Source organism: Microcaecilia unicolor, chromosome 12 (assembly GCF_901765095.1).
Source record: "Microcaecilia unicolor chromosome 12, aMicUni1.1, whole genome shotgun sequence".
NCBI lineage: Eukaryota > Metazoa > Chordata > Amphibia > Gymnophiona > Siphonopidae > Microcaecilia > Microcaecilia unicolor.
The window spans coordinates 93,535,819-93,551,105 of record NC_044042.1 but is presented as its reverse complement, the minus strand read 5'-3'; the positions used below and the strand labels follow the sequence as shown (position 1 = coordinate 93,551,105).

Here is a 15,287-nt window from a genome sequence, read left to right as displayed (position 1 = left end):
CACGGCATAATGTAAGCCACATTGAGCCTGCAAATAGGTGGGAAAATATGGGATACAAATGCTACAAATAAATAAATAACATAAATAAAAAATAAGGAATTGCATCTCTATGCGTGTTTTTCTCCACATTGCGACGTCTCTTCAGTCTCTGTCCTTAAAACTGGGTTGCGGTTTGGCAATAATATATTCCACTGCCCTAGAAGTATCTGAAATTTCGTCCCCATTCCGCTACCCAGAGTTTCTGATTGTTAAAGTTACAACAATTCTGTTTTTGCCCTCCCTCTCTTTTTGCAGATGGCTGTGAAACATGCCAACAAGCTCTATCAGAAGCCACTATTCATTCTTCTAATTTACTTATCCTTGGAGACTTCAATATTCACGTAGATGACCCCAATAATCCCCGTGCTAAATCCTTCTGTGATTTTCTTTCTGTTCTTTACTTTCATCAATGGATCTCCTTTTCGACCCATGTAGCTGGGCACAACTTAGAGTTGGTACTACTATGCAGGACTCTCATTATTGTCTTACAGCATTTTCCTCCTCCTCCCTTCCCTGGACCGATCACTATCTCATCCTTTTTAAACTCTTCCATCACAGTCTCTAATACAGCCAGTGTCCAATGGCTACTGAACTAGAGCTCTTTCTTAAGTTGATGTGTCATCTCTCTCTCCATCACTTTTTCACGTTTCCTTGGACTTTTTCTTTAAAAATCTGAATGATCAAGCCAAATCCTGGCATTCCATTCTGTCAGAAGGCCTTTACAAGGCTGCTGCTCAGTCTTTCCATCATCATAGCTCCACTAAAAGGAATCCTTAGTATTATCTAATCCTTGGCTCCTGAAGTGATAATATTATCAAACTGAAAGAGTTTGGAAGACGTCCAAGACCCCATCCAATATCTTAAAATGTTGCTGCCTTCACTGTGATTATAATTTTCACTTAAAAAAGGAAAAGAAAGCTCACATCGCTATGAAGCTCTTGAAATCTTCTCATCCCTCTAAGGTCCTCTTCACCATCTACTGGCAGATTGTTACACCCAAACCTGCAAATGCTGCACTCAAACCTCCTTCATCTGAAATCCTCTCTATGTTCTTTATTAATAAGATAGCTACCCTAGTGATATTGGGTCTCTCTGTGCCACTGGTTGGGGAAAATCCACTGCTTGTTTCTAAGATAAGCAGCATAAAAATATATATTGTACTCTTTTGGGATCTTGCCAGGTACTTATGACCTGGATTGGCCACTGTTGGAAACAGGATAGTTGGCTTGAGTATGGCAACACTTATGTACTTACATACCAGTACTTATGTACTTCTATCTTCTCAGATAACTTTTCTACCTCCAATATTGCCCCCTTCCAGTTCTCCTAAAGGGCTTCATTGGCAGTTTTTTTTTTAGCAAAGTTACTTGTTCAGAGATTTGGGCCATCTCTTCTTTCTGGCATTTTAATCTCTGAGACAGCTCCCTCATTTGTCTCTCGCACACTATTTTCTCCTCAGTGAGCACTTGGTAGCTCTTCATGAGCTGTCCCTTTTACAACTGCAGCTCTTCAATGAGATGTTTCTGCTGCTTGAGCTGGTCACTTGTCTGACTAAGCTTAGCCGTGTCACTCTCCCGTTGCACCTCTGCAATCCATGCATGCTTTCTTGCCTCTTGTAATTCACAGAGCAGATCATCTGTATGATTCTGCAGCCTCTGCATGGAATATTTCTTCTAGGTAATCTGCTCCTTCAAGTGGGTAACCTCTGTTTTCCTGCTCTCCAGACTCTTTTCTAGTGCTGTGACTTCCAGTTCCTTTTGTTCAAGGGCTTCCCATAACCCCTTCTGTTCTGCTTCCACAGCAGCGTGGGTGGACTGCAGCTTTTCCACATACTCACCAGTTTGTTGGACAAGAGCTTCTGTTAGCTCTCCTTTCTCTCTTGCCAGACTCTGTGTTTTGGCTGTCAACTGAGCACTCAACAAGACATTCTAAGCCTGTGACCAGACTCTCTCTTGGTTCAGGTGCTCCTCCCAGTGGATGAATATGATTTCCCATGACTGTTGATCTTCTAGCTTGGACTGTAGACCTGCCTCTGCAGGATCAAACTCTGACATGGACCTTGCCTCATGTCCTGTGCTTTTTCAAGCTACTGTTGAAGAGCTTCATTCTATTCCTGTAACTTCTGTTTTACCTTACTCAACTCCTAGGTGAGGTCTGCATTACAGAGACAGGTTCCTTCTAACTACTCATGCAGTATCTGACACTAATTCCTGGTGAGGTCTTCATTATAGAGACAGGCTCCATCCAGCCAAGCCTGCTGCTCTCTAAACTCTGGATCATTGTCAGAAGACTCCTGCCTCTGCATCTTTCTAATCTCAAGCAGATCACTGGAAGACTTTTCCCAGGGGCTCTTTCATCTACACCTTTAGTCTCTTTGCCAGTTACCTTCCCTGATTTCTCTCCAGCTTTCTGGTGAGCCTGACTTCTCTTTTTTTTTTTTTTATCAGGCACATTCCCTTCCCAGGGACAATAATTAGCCCTGTTAGCAGGGCTCTGATGCAGGGTTCAGGCTTCTTCCCACTCCTGGTCCCAAACTCTCATCCTAGAGTTTGCTTCTTTTCCACATTTTGCAGATGCCTAAAACGTCCTAGTGTCAGAATATGCAAAACTGTAACTGGCTGTCCCCTTTGTAGCAGGTAGATTACATGGCTTCTCCACTCAAGATTTTCCCACAGACCTGGTTGCAGCTGACTTCGCCTTTGCTTGGAGAACTTTGCACACTGTAGTGTGCATTGAGTCTAAGAGTTGGCCCTTCACAGGATTCAACTTCGTCTGTACTTCTATGCCAGACCAGATTTTTGAACTGCCCGGTTGTAGTTTCTCTAGCAACAGTTCAGCTTCTCAACAGCAAAACAGCAGCTGTAGTTCCAGCTCCACTCCTAGAGTCTGGACTGGCTTTCCCTGGCTGCTTTAGTATCAGCAGCAATTTTTGGTTTCACTTTTCCATGGAAGCTTTCTTTGTTCAGACCAACTTTTCTGAGCTATACTCATGTGGCTGTAATCACTGTGCTTGATTAAAGAAGCCTTCCAGCTTGCTAAGTACTTTCACTCAACATACTGTTCATTTCTCCTCACTACAGCTCAATCAAGCTTCTAGCTTGTCAAAACTCAACTTTTTGTAGCTCAGTCTGAAGCCACAGCACAGTTCCACTGCCTTCAAGTAGAGAACAGATTCCAAGGGTGTTCTTAAATTCTCACTTTTAATATTTTTCCTTTTCTTTTCCTTCCACCGTGCCACTCCCCTGGTACAACAGCCCCAAACACACTGATGCACTTCTCTGGCCCCTCCTGTCCAGTCTTCCTGGTCTGTACACTCCAAGCCAGAGTTTTCTTGCTGCACTACAACACTTTTCAAACCCTACAAAAATAATAAAATCCTGCTTGCCCAGTGCTTGCTAACACTTTTATTTCCCTAAGTTCTATAAGACATTGCTGTTCTCTTTATCCTTTATACAGAAACCCCCCAGCTGTACTGAGGCCTCAGTCCCTGAAGATACATGGGTTGACTCTTCTGCAGAGACAAAAACAAAATCCCCAATCTGTGATAGTGTGACTAGAGGTTGGCTACAGGATTTCACATACACAGACAGTTTGCAGTGCAAGGTCAAAGGAAACGTTATTGGTGTTGCAGGAATTACCACTATTGTTAGCAGAATCTGTGGTACTTCAGGAGTCAAACACCACACACCAGAATGAGAGAGAAATCTTCTTTATTTGCCAGCAAACAAAGTAGGACATCAGCTCTAGCTCTCTCTATGTCTTCTATCTTCTCCTGTCTGTTGTCTCTCTCGTCTCAGCTCCTTCTCTTCTCTTCTAACGTAAGCTGCTTCTGCTCTCAGTTATATAGAGTCCTACACCCCTCTAGCCCCCCTTTCTCACCAGATGGTAAAGAATAGATTGATTACCCTGTCTTGAACTAATTATTACTTACACATTACTTAAAAATATCAGTTACATAGGTTTGAGATATTTCCTAAACTGACCTATGACCTGGGGCCTCTCAAACTAGACAATGTGGCACCTATCTCCTGTATTTTATTATTATTTCTCATAATCAGATTCCCAATCAACTTCATACTAACTGGGTTCTGGCATTCATTAAGGGGTCAAGGGGCCAAGGGGCCAGTCTTGCTTAATGGCACACAGACATGGTTTGTTATTACTTTCAGAAGACCAGTCCTACACTTAGTTATAATCCATCAAGGAGGAGACTTGACTTGTCCTGACCTCTTTCACCTAGCTTCATACACAGAACTCGCTAGGACTGTGGATAATTCAAACCAGATGATGACCTCTTAAACTGCAGACAAAGCTTCACTTGAAAATCAGACACTGGATTGAAAAGATATTCTACATAGAAATAGAACTTATTAATTAAACAGAATAAAACATATTTTAAAATAAGCAGAAATCAGAATTCCTTATAAGACAAAATCTAACTCATCTAGAATTATTTAAACCTACACTATCTCCTTCTAAACAGCGTTAGCCTAATCTTTTTAAAACTGCAGTATGCCTTGCTTGCTGATCCCCTCGAGATTGAATGGCATCCAGAGGTGGTAAATATGAACTAGCCTTAACAATCCATCACTCAAAAAGGGACAAAGAAAGTTTTCATTTCTCACTGACCTTTCTAACCTCTAGTCTAGCAAAAGCTAGACTTCTGAGTAATTAAACCCAGATGGCATTCTTCCACTTTACAGGACTGAACCAAACTTTAAATACCAAATTAATATGATTTCTTTGCCCAAGCTGCCTCATTGGTAGAAAATAATTAATGCAATACAGTCTGGTCCCCTATCACAGACTCTCTTTACGACCCTGGTTAACAACCCCAATAACTTTAACTTGCTTCTCTCTTAGCAGTTCTATCTTCTTCAGTACATTTCCAGTTACTCAAATATAAGTCCAGACCTGGCTCCAACTAGGACCTGGGTATTCACAGAAAATAAAGGCACTCCTTTATGTTTGCAGTCTTCTGTTCCTTATCATGCAAACTTCTGAGCTAGGGCCACTGCTTGCTTTCCTGGGACTCCCCCACAGGTACTGCAGCCCAGTCAACACTTTAGGGAGAATTTCTTCACTTGGAGCCTCACTCCAGGAGGTCTCTGAACTCAGGATCTCTCTCCTGGAGACCTGTTGCCCCAGGGCCTCCCTGAACTGTTCTGCCCCAGGGAAGTTAACCACCTCCTTACCTGAACCCCACCCCTCTGACTCAGCCTCTAAAATGGCAAGTTTAGCACCACCTGTTGTAAGGTGGCTGAACTGCATCTTCAGTGAGGGAGTGTTCCTAGGGATACCTGCTGCTATTCCATTCACTCCCTCACACAGGGGTAGAATGAAGCTTTGTCTATTAAAATTCTAGTAGATATAGATTCATGGATAATGGAAACCCTTTTCTAAATGTAACCTACAAACTTGATGTTTAGTAGGGATGTGCATTTTTATTTCATTGTTTCATTTTGTGTTAGTGGCCACTAACTCGTGTTTGCTGTTAGTATGCTTTTCATTTCAGATCATATTATTTTGTATTAGCACAAGCTTAAATGAAATAATACACACTAAACTGAAATCATTTAAACACGCTGCTTCCATTGCATTCAAATCTATCATGTGTCTACCAAAAACCTAACTGACCAGCAGACATGTGTCCTAGGACTGAGTTGAAAACCACTGACTTTACAGCATGCTAGCAGCCAGAATTTAAACTAATCAGTGTTTAAGAGGTTTATCTTGAGTATAGGCCCTAGCAAAGGATGTCAAAATAGTGCTGCTGTTATAGATGCGTTGGCTATCAGTACAAGATTATAGTGAAAATTTAAAACTATATATAATAAACATGTATTGTTAAAAATGTATTGTTACGTCTGTGCTCACCTCGCCCTCTGGTGGCCAGAACCGGTGACTGCTGTGGACCGTCACCCGTTCCAGATTTCAGCTTAGTCCGGTCCGGATCTTCCGGGCTGCCAGACTTGCTTGCTTGGATTGAACCTGCTCAGCACCCATAGCTGCCTGATGATTGTTGCAGCTGAGCTCAGGTGCTGCTGGGCTTATTAGCCATTTTGATTCTCCCTGCCTTTGCATCGTCTAAGGCCCTGGTATGTTAGTGCTTGTTGCTCTGCTTTGAATCCTTGCCTTGATTCTTGTCTGTTCTAGCCAGTTAGTGTGTAGTTAGTTTAGGTTGTTGTTAGTTTGCTAGTCTTGTCTCTGGGCTTTAGTTTTGTGTTTAGTCTTTGTCTGCTTGTGTCTTAGTGGCTGCTCTGCAGCTTTTAGTTCTCTGTCTTGTTAGTGTTTTTTCCCCTGTTTAGAGGCTGCTTGCAGCTTCCAGTTTCTGTCTCCTGGCTTGTCTATTCCCTGCCTTGTGTTGTATTGTCTTTCTGTGAGTTCTAGCCCAGGCTTCTGCCTTGCTGTCCCTGTAGATTCCTTTCCCCTCTGACCCTTAGTCCTGGTTCAGCCTGTGGGTATTCAGCTCCTGCCCTGCCCTGCCCTGCAAAGTCCTGCCGGTCGCTTGAACCCAGTGGCTTAACTTCTGGGGGACAGCGGCTAAGCTCAGTTGAAGACTAGGATTCATGCTTTGCCTGTTCTAGCCTGCTTGCCTCAGCTGCAACTCCAGTCCGGGGTTTCAGTCCTGTTCTGTCCTGTCCCTGGTTTGGGGGTGGTTTTGCCTGCCGCTGCTGCTCCTCGGCAGTGGCCCAAGGGCTCACAAACCCAGTTTCCAGCTTTGAAAACGTGACATGTATGAAGGTGGCTTTCATATCTGAAATACACCAAAATCTTAAATTCTCTACTATTAGAACTAAAACCACAGGTAATACAACATGGACTACTGCTTCTTCCTTGCTCCAAAGGTTTAAGTTTGTGTGTGTACTCTCTGGGTACATGACTACATTGCAACTTTGCCCAGACTATTGGAAATGATTGCTAAAAGTAGTCGGTGTTGCAGTGTGTGTCTACATTTTATGCATATACACTTGCATATAATTTTCTTTTGTGTGAAGCATGCCTTGCATACAGAAAAAGCTTTCTAAATTTCCCCTACATGCCTCCATAGCATGCAGATTTATCTGATGCAGATATCTTGAAAACCTTATAGCCTGGTGGTCCACCAGATAGGTTTTAAAACTGCTTGTGTCAGAGATGCCAAGGGTGGCCCATCCCAAAGTTGGAGATTTACTACCTCTATGCTGGAGGTTTTTCTCGCAGGCCCCAGCCATGTCTAAAACTAGTTCTGGCAGATGTACATTCTGAAAACTGATGACATCTAATCAATAAATAGAAAATAAAGTTCTCTGTTCTATTTTTGTGGTCTGATCATTTTCTTTTTCTAATCACATTGGTCCTAGTCTCTGGTTTCTGCTTTCCTCTATCTTCTGGTAATTCTCTTGCTAGAGTCTCTTTATCCATTTCGCATTTCTTCTGTCTCTCTTTGTCCACTATCCCTTCCTTCTGTGTTGCTATCCACCCTATCCAGTATTGTCTGTGTCCCTGCCTCATCCTCCCACTATGTTAAGCAGGTTTCCACAGTCTTGCCCAATCCAGCATCACCTTCTGTGTTCTTATCCTCCCTCTCATGTCATCTCTCTCTGTATCCCCATCCCCCCCCCCCAATATGTGTCCTGCATTGTCTCTATCCTCTCCCTCAATGTGTCTGGCAGAACCCTCTATATCCATATCCCTCCGCATGTCCAGCATCTCTCCCTCTTTCTTCCATCCCTTCTGCCCCCATCCCCTGGGTCCAACATCTCTCTCTTTCTTTTCCCTTCCTCCTGCCCTCCTCCCTGGGAATTCAACAAACATTCCTCTCTGTGTCTCCTGCCCTCCCTCCACATGTGTGGATGCAGTATCTCTCCCTGTTCTTCCATCCCCCCCTCTCTCTTGACAGGTCCTGGCATCCTTGCCTCCCCTCCCCTCATGGTAACACAGCACTCTCCCTTCCCCAGTTCAGCAACTCTCTCTCACTACACCCTCCCTTTCGTTCTTTAAGTGTCTCACTCTAGATCGCTGGCAGTGGCAGTAACAGCAGCGCTGAGACTGGGACCTTCCCTCTACCGGTCCCACCTCTTCTGATTCTATTTCCTGTTGCTGGAGGAGGCGGGACTGGCAGAGGGAAGGTCCCGTGGGCTGGCCAACCTAGCTGCTGCTGCCACTGCCTGCAATCCTGGGTGAGACGCTTAATGGACTGGGGAGGGAGTTGGGAGCAAGAGAGAGCGTTGCTGACCTGGGAAAGGGAAAGCTCTGCCATACCCTGAGGGGAGGTGGAAAGCAAGGCGCCAATGTTGGAGGAAAGGGCACTTTTGCATGTGAGCTGGAGAAAGGGGCCAAATGTGTGTATATGTTACACGCCTGATGCATGTTACTTGGCATGTCTTTTGTGTAGACTAAAACTGCAAAACTAAAGTTGTACTGATTATTACTAAATACAGCTCATTGGTGAGACAAAACTGCATGAAAAGCAGGTGTTGCATACAAATGAGTATTTCAGGAAATCATGCTTTCATTGATTTTGTTGTTGCCCTTTGAGAGCAAATCACAGCATCCATATTCATTTTCCTCTGTTCTACTTAGTTTTAGATGAGGCCACCAAGTCTGAAGACAGAAGTGGGTACAGCAGTCCTGGATCACCGGGCACTTCAAAGAGCGTAAGCTCCACACAGGCTGGGAAAAGAGTGGCAATTATCCGCACACCCCCAAAATCCCCTGCCACTTTAAAGAGCCGACAACCGTCTCTTACTAACACACCTATCTTGCCTGATCTGAAAAAAGTGAAGTCTAAGATTGGATCCACAGATAACATGAGGCACCAACCAGGTGGTGGAAAGGTATAATATCTTGACATACCAGTTTGTGCAAATGATTTTAGTTTTTGTTTAAGAGCTTGGTGGTTCCCAGCTCAACTGTAACCATAGCTAGGATCTTGTACTATAAGCCTTCATTTGCAACTACCTGGGGATTTTTCCCCTTCTATATCCCCGTCATCACGGGAACAGTCCTTGACTTGCAGCTGGCACACACAAACTTTTATTGTTCCAGTTATTGTTGCACAGTGACTAGAGCATCTCCAACTAGAGTTGCTGTGTATCCTACCTCTGCAGGATCCTTGGCCTTGACTGGTCTGTGGAGTAGAAGAATTGAGCCAGGAATTGAATTTCTGGTTCTCTGTATGGCACTGCCTGCCACTGGGTTGGCCCAGTTTTAGATTTTATTTATTTTAGATTATGATGATTATAAGCCAGTTTGAATTTAAGAGCTTGAGATCAAACCCTTTATATCTTGGTTTTACCAGTGCAGTTAATTACTGTCAAGATATATGCAAAACAAACCCATTTAGATACACTGCCTCATGAGAGAAGCAATGTTTGTGTTAACACTTTGACCAACTTACTAACAAACAGTTGACTTATGTGGGTGGAATGGAGATGGCAGCATTTATTTTGATTTTATAATACTTTGGCAAGTAAGAGGAACATCGGATGCATGGGTATGCTGTAGAAATCTGGCTAGTATGTTATCCTGAAGAAGACAAATTATCCTAATACTTAGATAGTCCAACATAGAGTCCCAGCTTTGATCCCTTCCCTACTGCTAAGGATCCTTTGTGTCTATCCCTTGCTCCTTTATTATCTGATACTCTTTTTGCTATCACCTTTTACACTGGGAGGGTGTTCCTTGCCTATCCCACTATTTCTGTGAAGTAGTATTTCCTTATATGACTCCTAAAGTCAAAAAGACAGATATGTATTCCATCTGGCTGGTATTCAGTGATTTTGATGTGATTTGGAGTGGCAGATACTACTGATTATAGCATGCCCAATTTTTTAATTCTTTTGAAAGGTTCAGTCATTGTTCTATGGGCACCCTATCAGAATAAAAATTCAATTTAACATTTTGGAGATTTTTTTAGTTCATTTTTTTTTCAATATATAGAGTTTAAATATTGTAGGGGCACTTTTTCTAAGCAGCATTAGTTAACTGGCTTAGCTTGAGGCCATTTTAAAAATTACCATGGGATTTGCTGAGTAATGCATATGCTAACTAGTTATCACTTCCATGCTCACTTCCCCATGCTACCCCCCCCCCAAAAAAAAAATATTTAAACAAATAAATAGCATATGCTTAGCAAATGGTAAAACAAATGCAGGACTCTGTAGCATATCCTGGTTTAGGTCATTAATGCTGCGTTAAGATCACATTAGCACCTAATGCAGCTTAGTAAAAGGGCCCCTTAGTTCCTTCACTTCTCAATATTTAAGATATTTTGGGTAAAGTGGTAGGTAGCCATGTTAGTCCATTTTTAAAGGTAATAAATAGAAATAAAACAAGACAAAGAAGATGACACCTTTTTTATTGGACTAACAATTCATTTTTTTAATGAGTTTTCAAAGTTAACCCCCCCCCCCCCCCCTTTCAGATTTTCTGAAATTCTGATACGAAGAAGGGTCCTTCGAAAGCTCGTCAAAAAATGTATTGTTAGTCCAATTAAAAAAGGTATCTTATTTTCTTTTCTTTGTCTTGTTTTATTTCTATGTATTACCTTTAAGATATTGTGTAAATCTTATATTTTTGATGATGACCTTTAACCCTGGTAAGGAGTATAAATGTATCCCAGAATTCACAGTATCAGTCTTGTTGGATTGCTGTACCTGGAGACATCAGTATATATGTGAGTACAAGTATCATTGCAATTTATTAATTTGTTCCTTATTCTGTTAGTATTAAATTGTAAAGATTTTTGTGATAACATTTTTTATACATGTGTGGGCAAAATCTTCACTAGAAGGAAGTGCTGTTCACTTGGCTCCTTCTAGGTAGGTGCCAATGATTTCCCTTTTTAAATACTTTTTTATGTTTGTATTTTATGGTTTATATTATCTTTTAATCGCATTACTTCTTATTCCATGTTAATTATAGTTAATTGTGGTTTTAAATGTTTTGATTTATTATCATTTAAGTTTATATGGGGTGATCTTTGCAGAACCGGATGAGGTTTGTCTTGTAGGCATTGGAGTAGATGCTTTACGCAGGGGTGTCATGAGCGAGGTCCTTGCAGCCAGCTACTAGGAGTTCCTGCCATGCTTGGGCTGGTGATCTTTGCACAGCAAGATGAGGTCTGTCTTGCAGGCACTGGTGTAGCTGCCGGACACTGGAGTGTCATCAGCGAGGTCCTTGCAGCCAGCTGTTAGTTGGCGTCCCTGTTGTAGAATGTGGTATGGGTAGGTGTCCAAAGGGGCAGACTTGCCCCTTTGGAGCACCTGAAGAGCGAGGAACATGTTACTCTGCTCCTCTGTCATGGGGAAACTTAAAGGAGGAAAGAGTAAGGTTGTGTTGCTAGGTGTTATTAAAGGACCTATGGACCATCATGTACAACAGTTAATTAGGGTGAATCCATCTACAACCATAAATACTATTTTTTTGCTCGACATATCCCTTCCTTCGGGGTATAGAACCACTCCTACATAACTTGAGAGTTGAGCAATACCTCTAATAAGGGGCATTTGCCTCCCCCTGGGACATTGACTCTGGTTGTAGGCTCTTCTCCCTTATCCTTGATCTCTAATCATGGGAATAACCATCCTGACCAAGCTAAACTATCTTTACCTGTGTCAGTTACTGTGATTTCCTCAAATGAAACAGCTTCTGCTTCTAACTCACTTGAATTTTCTATGAAAGATGTGATGATGGCTGTGACTAGAATAGAAAAGACACTTCAAGATAAGTAAATTTACTCAAGAAGCTGTAGCCAAGTTTGCAGATCAAGATAGTAGGATTGCCAAAACGGAGCTGAGGATGGAAAAAGTGGAGTTTCAAGTTGTTTCTTGCCAGGCAGCTATAGGAAAGGGATAGAGGATAGGACTTGATATACCACTTTTCTGTGGTTACAACCTGGGGCAATGGAGGGTTACGTGACTTGCCTAGAGTCACTAGGAGCTGCTGCTACTAAAGACAGTTTGGCTATCTATCTTCATATGGAAAATTTGGAAAATGTTTCTAGAGCATGTAATTTACATTTATTAAACTTTCGTGTGACTCATTTCTTGGCTCCTCTAGAACTTTTCTGAATGTATTTATTTAAGAAATATTCTACAACTGTCTATTGATTCTGTTAATGATAGTAATTTGTATTACCTTCCTCAGGGTACTAAAATTCCAAAACAAGAAGGAGCTTTGGACTCGATTGATTCCCCAGATAGCTTCGATTTGTCAAAGTTTTTGGAATCCTCTCAAGAGCAACTTTGCTAGTATCTATTCAAACTGAGGCTCAAAAGAAGTTGGCCTTAAAAGCTTACCCCCTGTTTACGAAGCCACACTAGCGGCTGCTGTGCGCTAATGCCGACACAACCCAGTAAATAGCTTAGTAAATGGGGGGTTATTTTCCTAAGAAGAATTTGCTATTTTGTGGTCGGGCTATAACAGTGTTTCCCAATGTCTCCAGACCTGCACAATAAAGCAGAAGGCTTTTCTACAGGTTAAACAAAACATTTTGGCTGTGGGAGTCACATTTTTCCTTAAATTTCCTTGTAAATATCTGGTGACATATGGAGGAAACTCTTAAGTTTTGGGGGGGCGGGGTTGACCCCATGCATTCAGAGAATTTTCTTTTGGATAAGTCTAATATAAAACATAATTCACATTTCTATTGATGTTTTGCAGGTGATTAGGGTTTATTTATTTATTTATTTTCAAAACTTATAACCCACTCAACATAGGCGTAGTTTGACTGTTTCATTTGGGGGGCCAAAAAAATGGGCGGAGCATATTAGCATATCATTTGCATATATACATATGCAAATGAATATGCTAATATGGAGGAAGGAAATGAAATTTACAGGCAAAATATCACAGATGCACATTTCAAAAAGCTGACATTTCAATTAATAAATTATGAATAAAATAAACTTTTATTTACCTTTGTTGTCTGATCATGTAGTTTTTCTATTCGCTTTGATCCCAGTGTCTTCTGTTTTATGCAGTGTCTTCTTTCCAGTAGGCTTCCCTCTGCTCCCCACCCTCCCAGTCCCATCCATCTCTTGCTCCTTCCCTCTGCTCCCCACCCCTCCCAGTCCCATCCATCTTCTGTTCCTTCCCACTGCTCACCATCCCTCCGTCCCATCCATCTCTTGCTCCTTCCCTCTGCTGTGCCTGACCTCTCCAAATCCAATCCATCTCCTGGTCCATCCCTCTGCTCCCCACCCCTCGCAGTCCCATCCATCTCTTGCTCCTTCCCTCTGCTCCCCACCCCTCCCAGTCCCAACCATCTCTTGCTCCTTCCCGCTGCTCCCCACCCCTCCCAGTCCCATCCATCTCCTGCTCCTTCCCTCTGCTCACCTCCTTCCCAGTCCAATCCAATTCCTGGTCCTTCCCTCTGCTCCCCACCCACCCCTCCCAGTCCCATCCATCTCTTGCTCCTTCCCACCCCTCCCAGTCCCATCCATCTCCTGCTCCTTCCCACTGCTTCCCACCCTCCCAGTCCCATCCATCTCCTGCTCCTTCCCACCCTCCCAGTCCCATCCATCTCCTGCTCCTTCCCACCCTCCCAGTCCCATCCATCTCCTGCTCCTTCCCACTGCTTCCCACCCTCCCAGTCTCATCCATCTCCTGCTCCTTCCCACCCTCCCAGTCCCATCCATCTCCTGCTCCTTCCCACTGCTTCCCACCCTCCCAGTCCCATCCATCTCCTGCTCCTTCCCACCCTCCCAGTCCCATCCATCTCCTGCTCCTTCCCACTGCTTCCCACCCTCCCAGTCCCATCCATCTCCTGCTCCTTCCCACTGCTTCCCACCCTCCCAGTCCCATCCATCTCCTGCTCCTTCCCACTGCTTCCCACCCTCCCAGTCCCATCCATCTCTTGCTCCTTCCCTCTGCTCCCCACCCCTCCCCCCCGCGCGAGGTCCAAGATGGTGACTCCGTTTACCCCCTCTCTTCCTCCCTCCCTCCGGCGCAGGCAGCAGTCTTTTCCAGCGTTCCTGGCAGCTGTAGCGATATACACGCTGCCTTCGGTCTGCCCCGGAAGCCTTCTCTTCAAGTTCCTGTTCCCACCTATGCGGGAACAGGAACTTGAAGAGAAGGCTTCGGGGCAGAGCCAAAGGCAGCGTGTACAACGCTACCGCTGCCAGGAACGCTGGAAAAGACTGCTGCCTGCGCCGGAGGGAGGGAGGAAGAGAGAGGAGTAGACGGAGACGCTCCTCTCCGTCCGCTTGGCTTCCCTGCCCTCTCTGTCTGCGTCCCGCCCGAAAGGAAATGACGTCAGAGGAAGGCGGGACGCAGATAGAGAGGGCAGGGAAGCCAATCGGACGGAGAGGAGCGCGTGCCTGCATGTGTTTGTTTTTTTTTTTTTAACTTTTTGTTTTTTTTTTTAACTAATGGCGCGGCAGCGCCTCGCGTCGTTTGGGGGGGCACTGCCCCCCCTCGCCCCCCCCAGTCTACGCCTATGCCACTCAATCACAATGTTCTAGGCGGCTTACAATTAAATATTCACAATATAAAATAACATAATCATACATAAGTAAAACAAGCAGACAGTAAACAACCACACATCTCTAGTAAACATATTATGTTCATCTTATTATGCAGCACCAAAAATATTTCCCATTGTTCAAAGGTCGTTTCCAACTCTTATCACCAAATGCCTCATGAAATAACAAAGTTTAAAATCCTTTTTTAAACTGTTCCAAAGATGCAATAGATTTTATCTGTTCAGGCAACTCATTCCATAGTTTAGACACCCATACTTTGAAAGTAGATTTGCGGTATTCAATCTAATCACTGTAAATGATGGGACATCAAACAAATTAGCCTTGGTGGATCTCGGAGCTCTTGCAGGCTGATAAAATCTCAATGTAGCTGAAATGACAAGAGAAACCAAATTGTTCCTAACTTTAAAAACTAATAATAAAAATTTAAAAACAATTTGCTATCCTAACCAGGAGCCAATGCAAGAATTGGAGTGGTATGCATATAGCGAGGGTGCCTGAAAAGCACCCTGCCCGCTACATTTTATTCAACTTGCAAAGCTTTGAGAAAACCACCATGCACAATAGACCACTACAATAGTCAAAGCACTGAATAATCATCCGAAAGTTTGAAAAAGTGAGAAGTTCATGCCAACACCTAATCAGTTTTAATCGACAAAAGACCTGTTTAATAATTTTCTGAACTTGTATCTTCATGTCAAACCGGAATCCAACATGTATAGTTTCTTCAGCTCTGCTTATTCTTTGAATTGTTTTATTTAAGTTTACTGTTCTTCAATG

The 15,287-nt window shown here is 43.3% G+C and overlaps 1 protein-coding gene across 8 annotated transcripts in view; it reads left to right on the top strand.

Moving 5' to 3' along the window:
• MAPT (microtubule associated protein tau) overlaps positions 1-15,287 on the top strand; it is a 344,430-nt gene that overhangs the window by 240,423 nt on the left and 88,720 nt on the right. For all 8 annotated transcript variants that reach the window (XM_030220780.1, XM_030220786.1, XM_030220784.1 and 5 more), the window contains one exon: positions 8,605-8,858. In XM_030220780.1, coding sequence (XP_030076640.1) covers positions 8,605-8,858 — 254 coding nt within the window. The remainder of the gene's footprint in view (positions 1-8,604; positions 8,859-15,287) is intronic.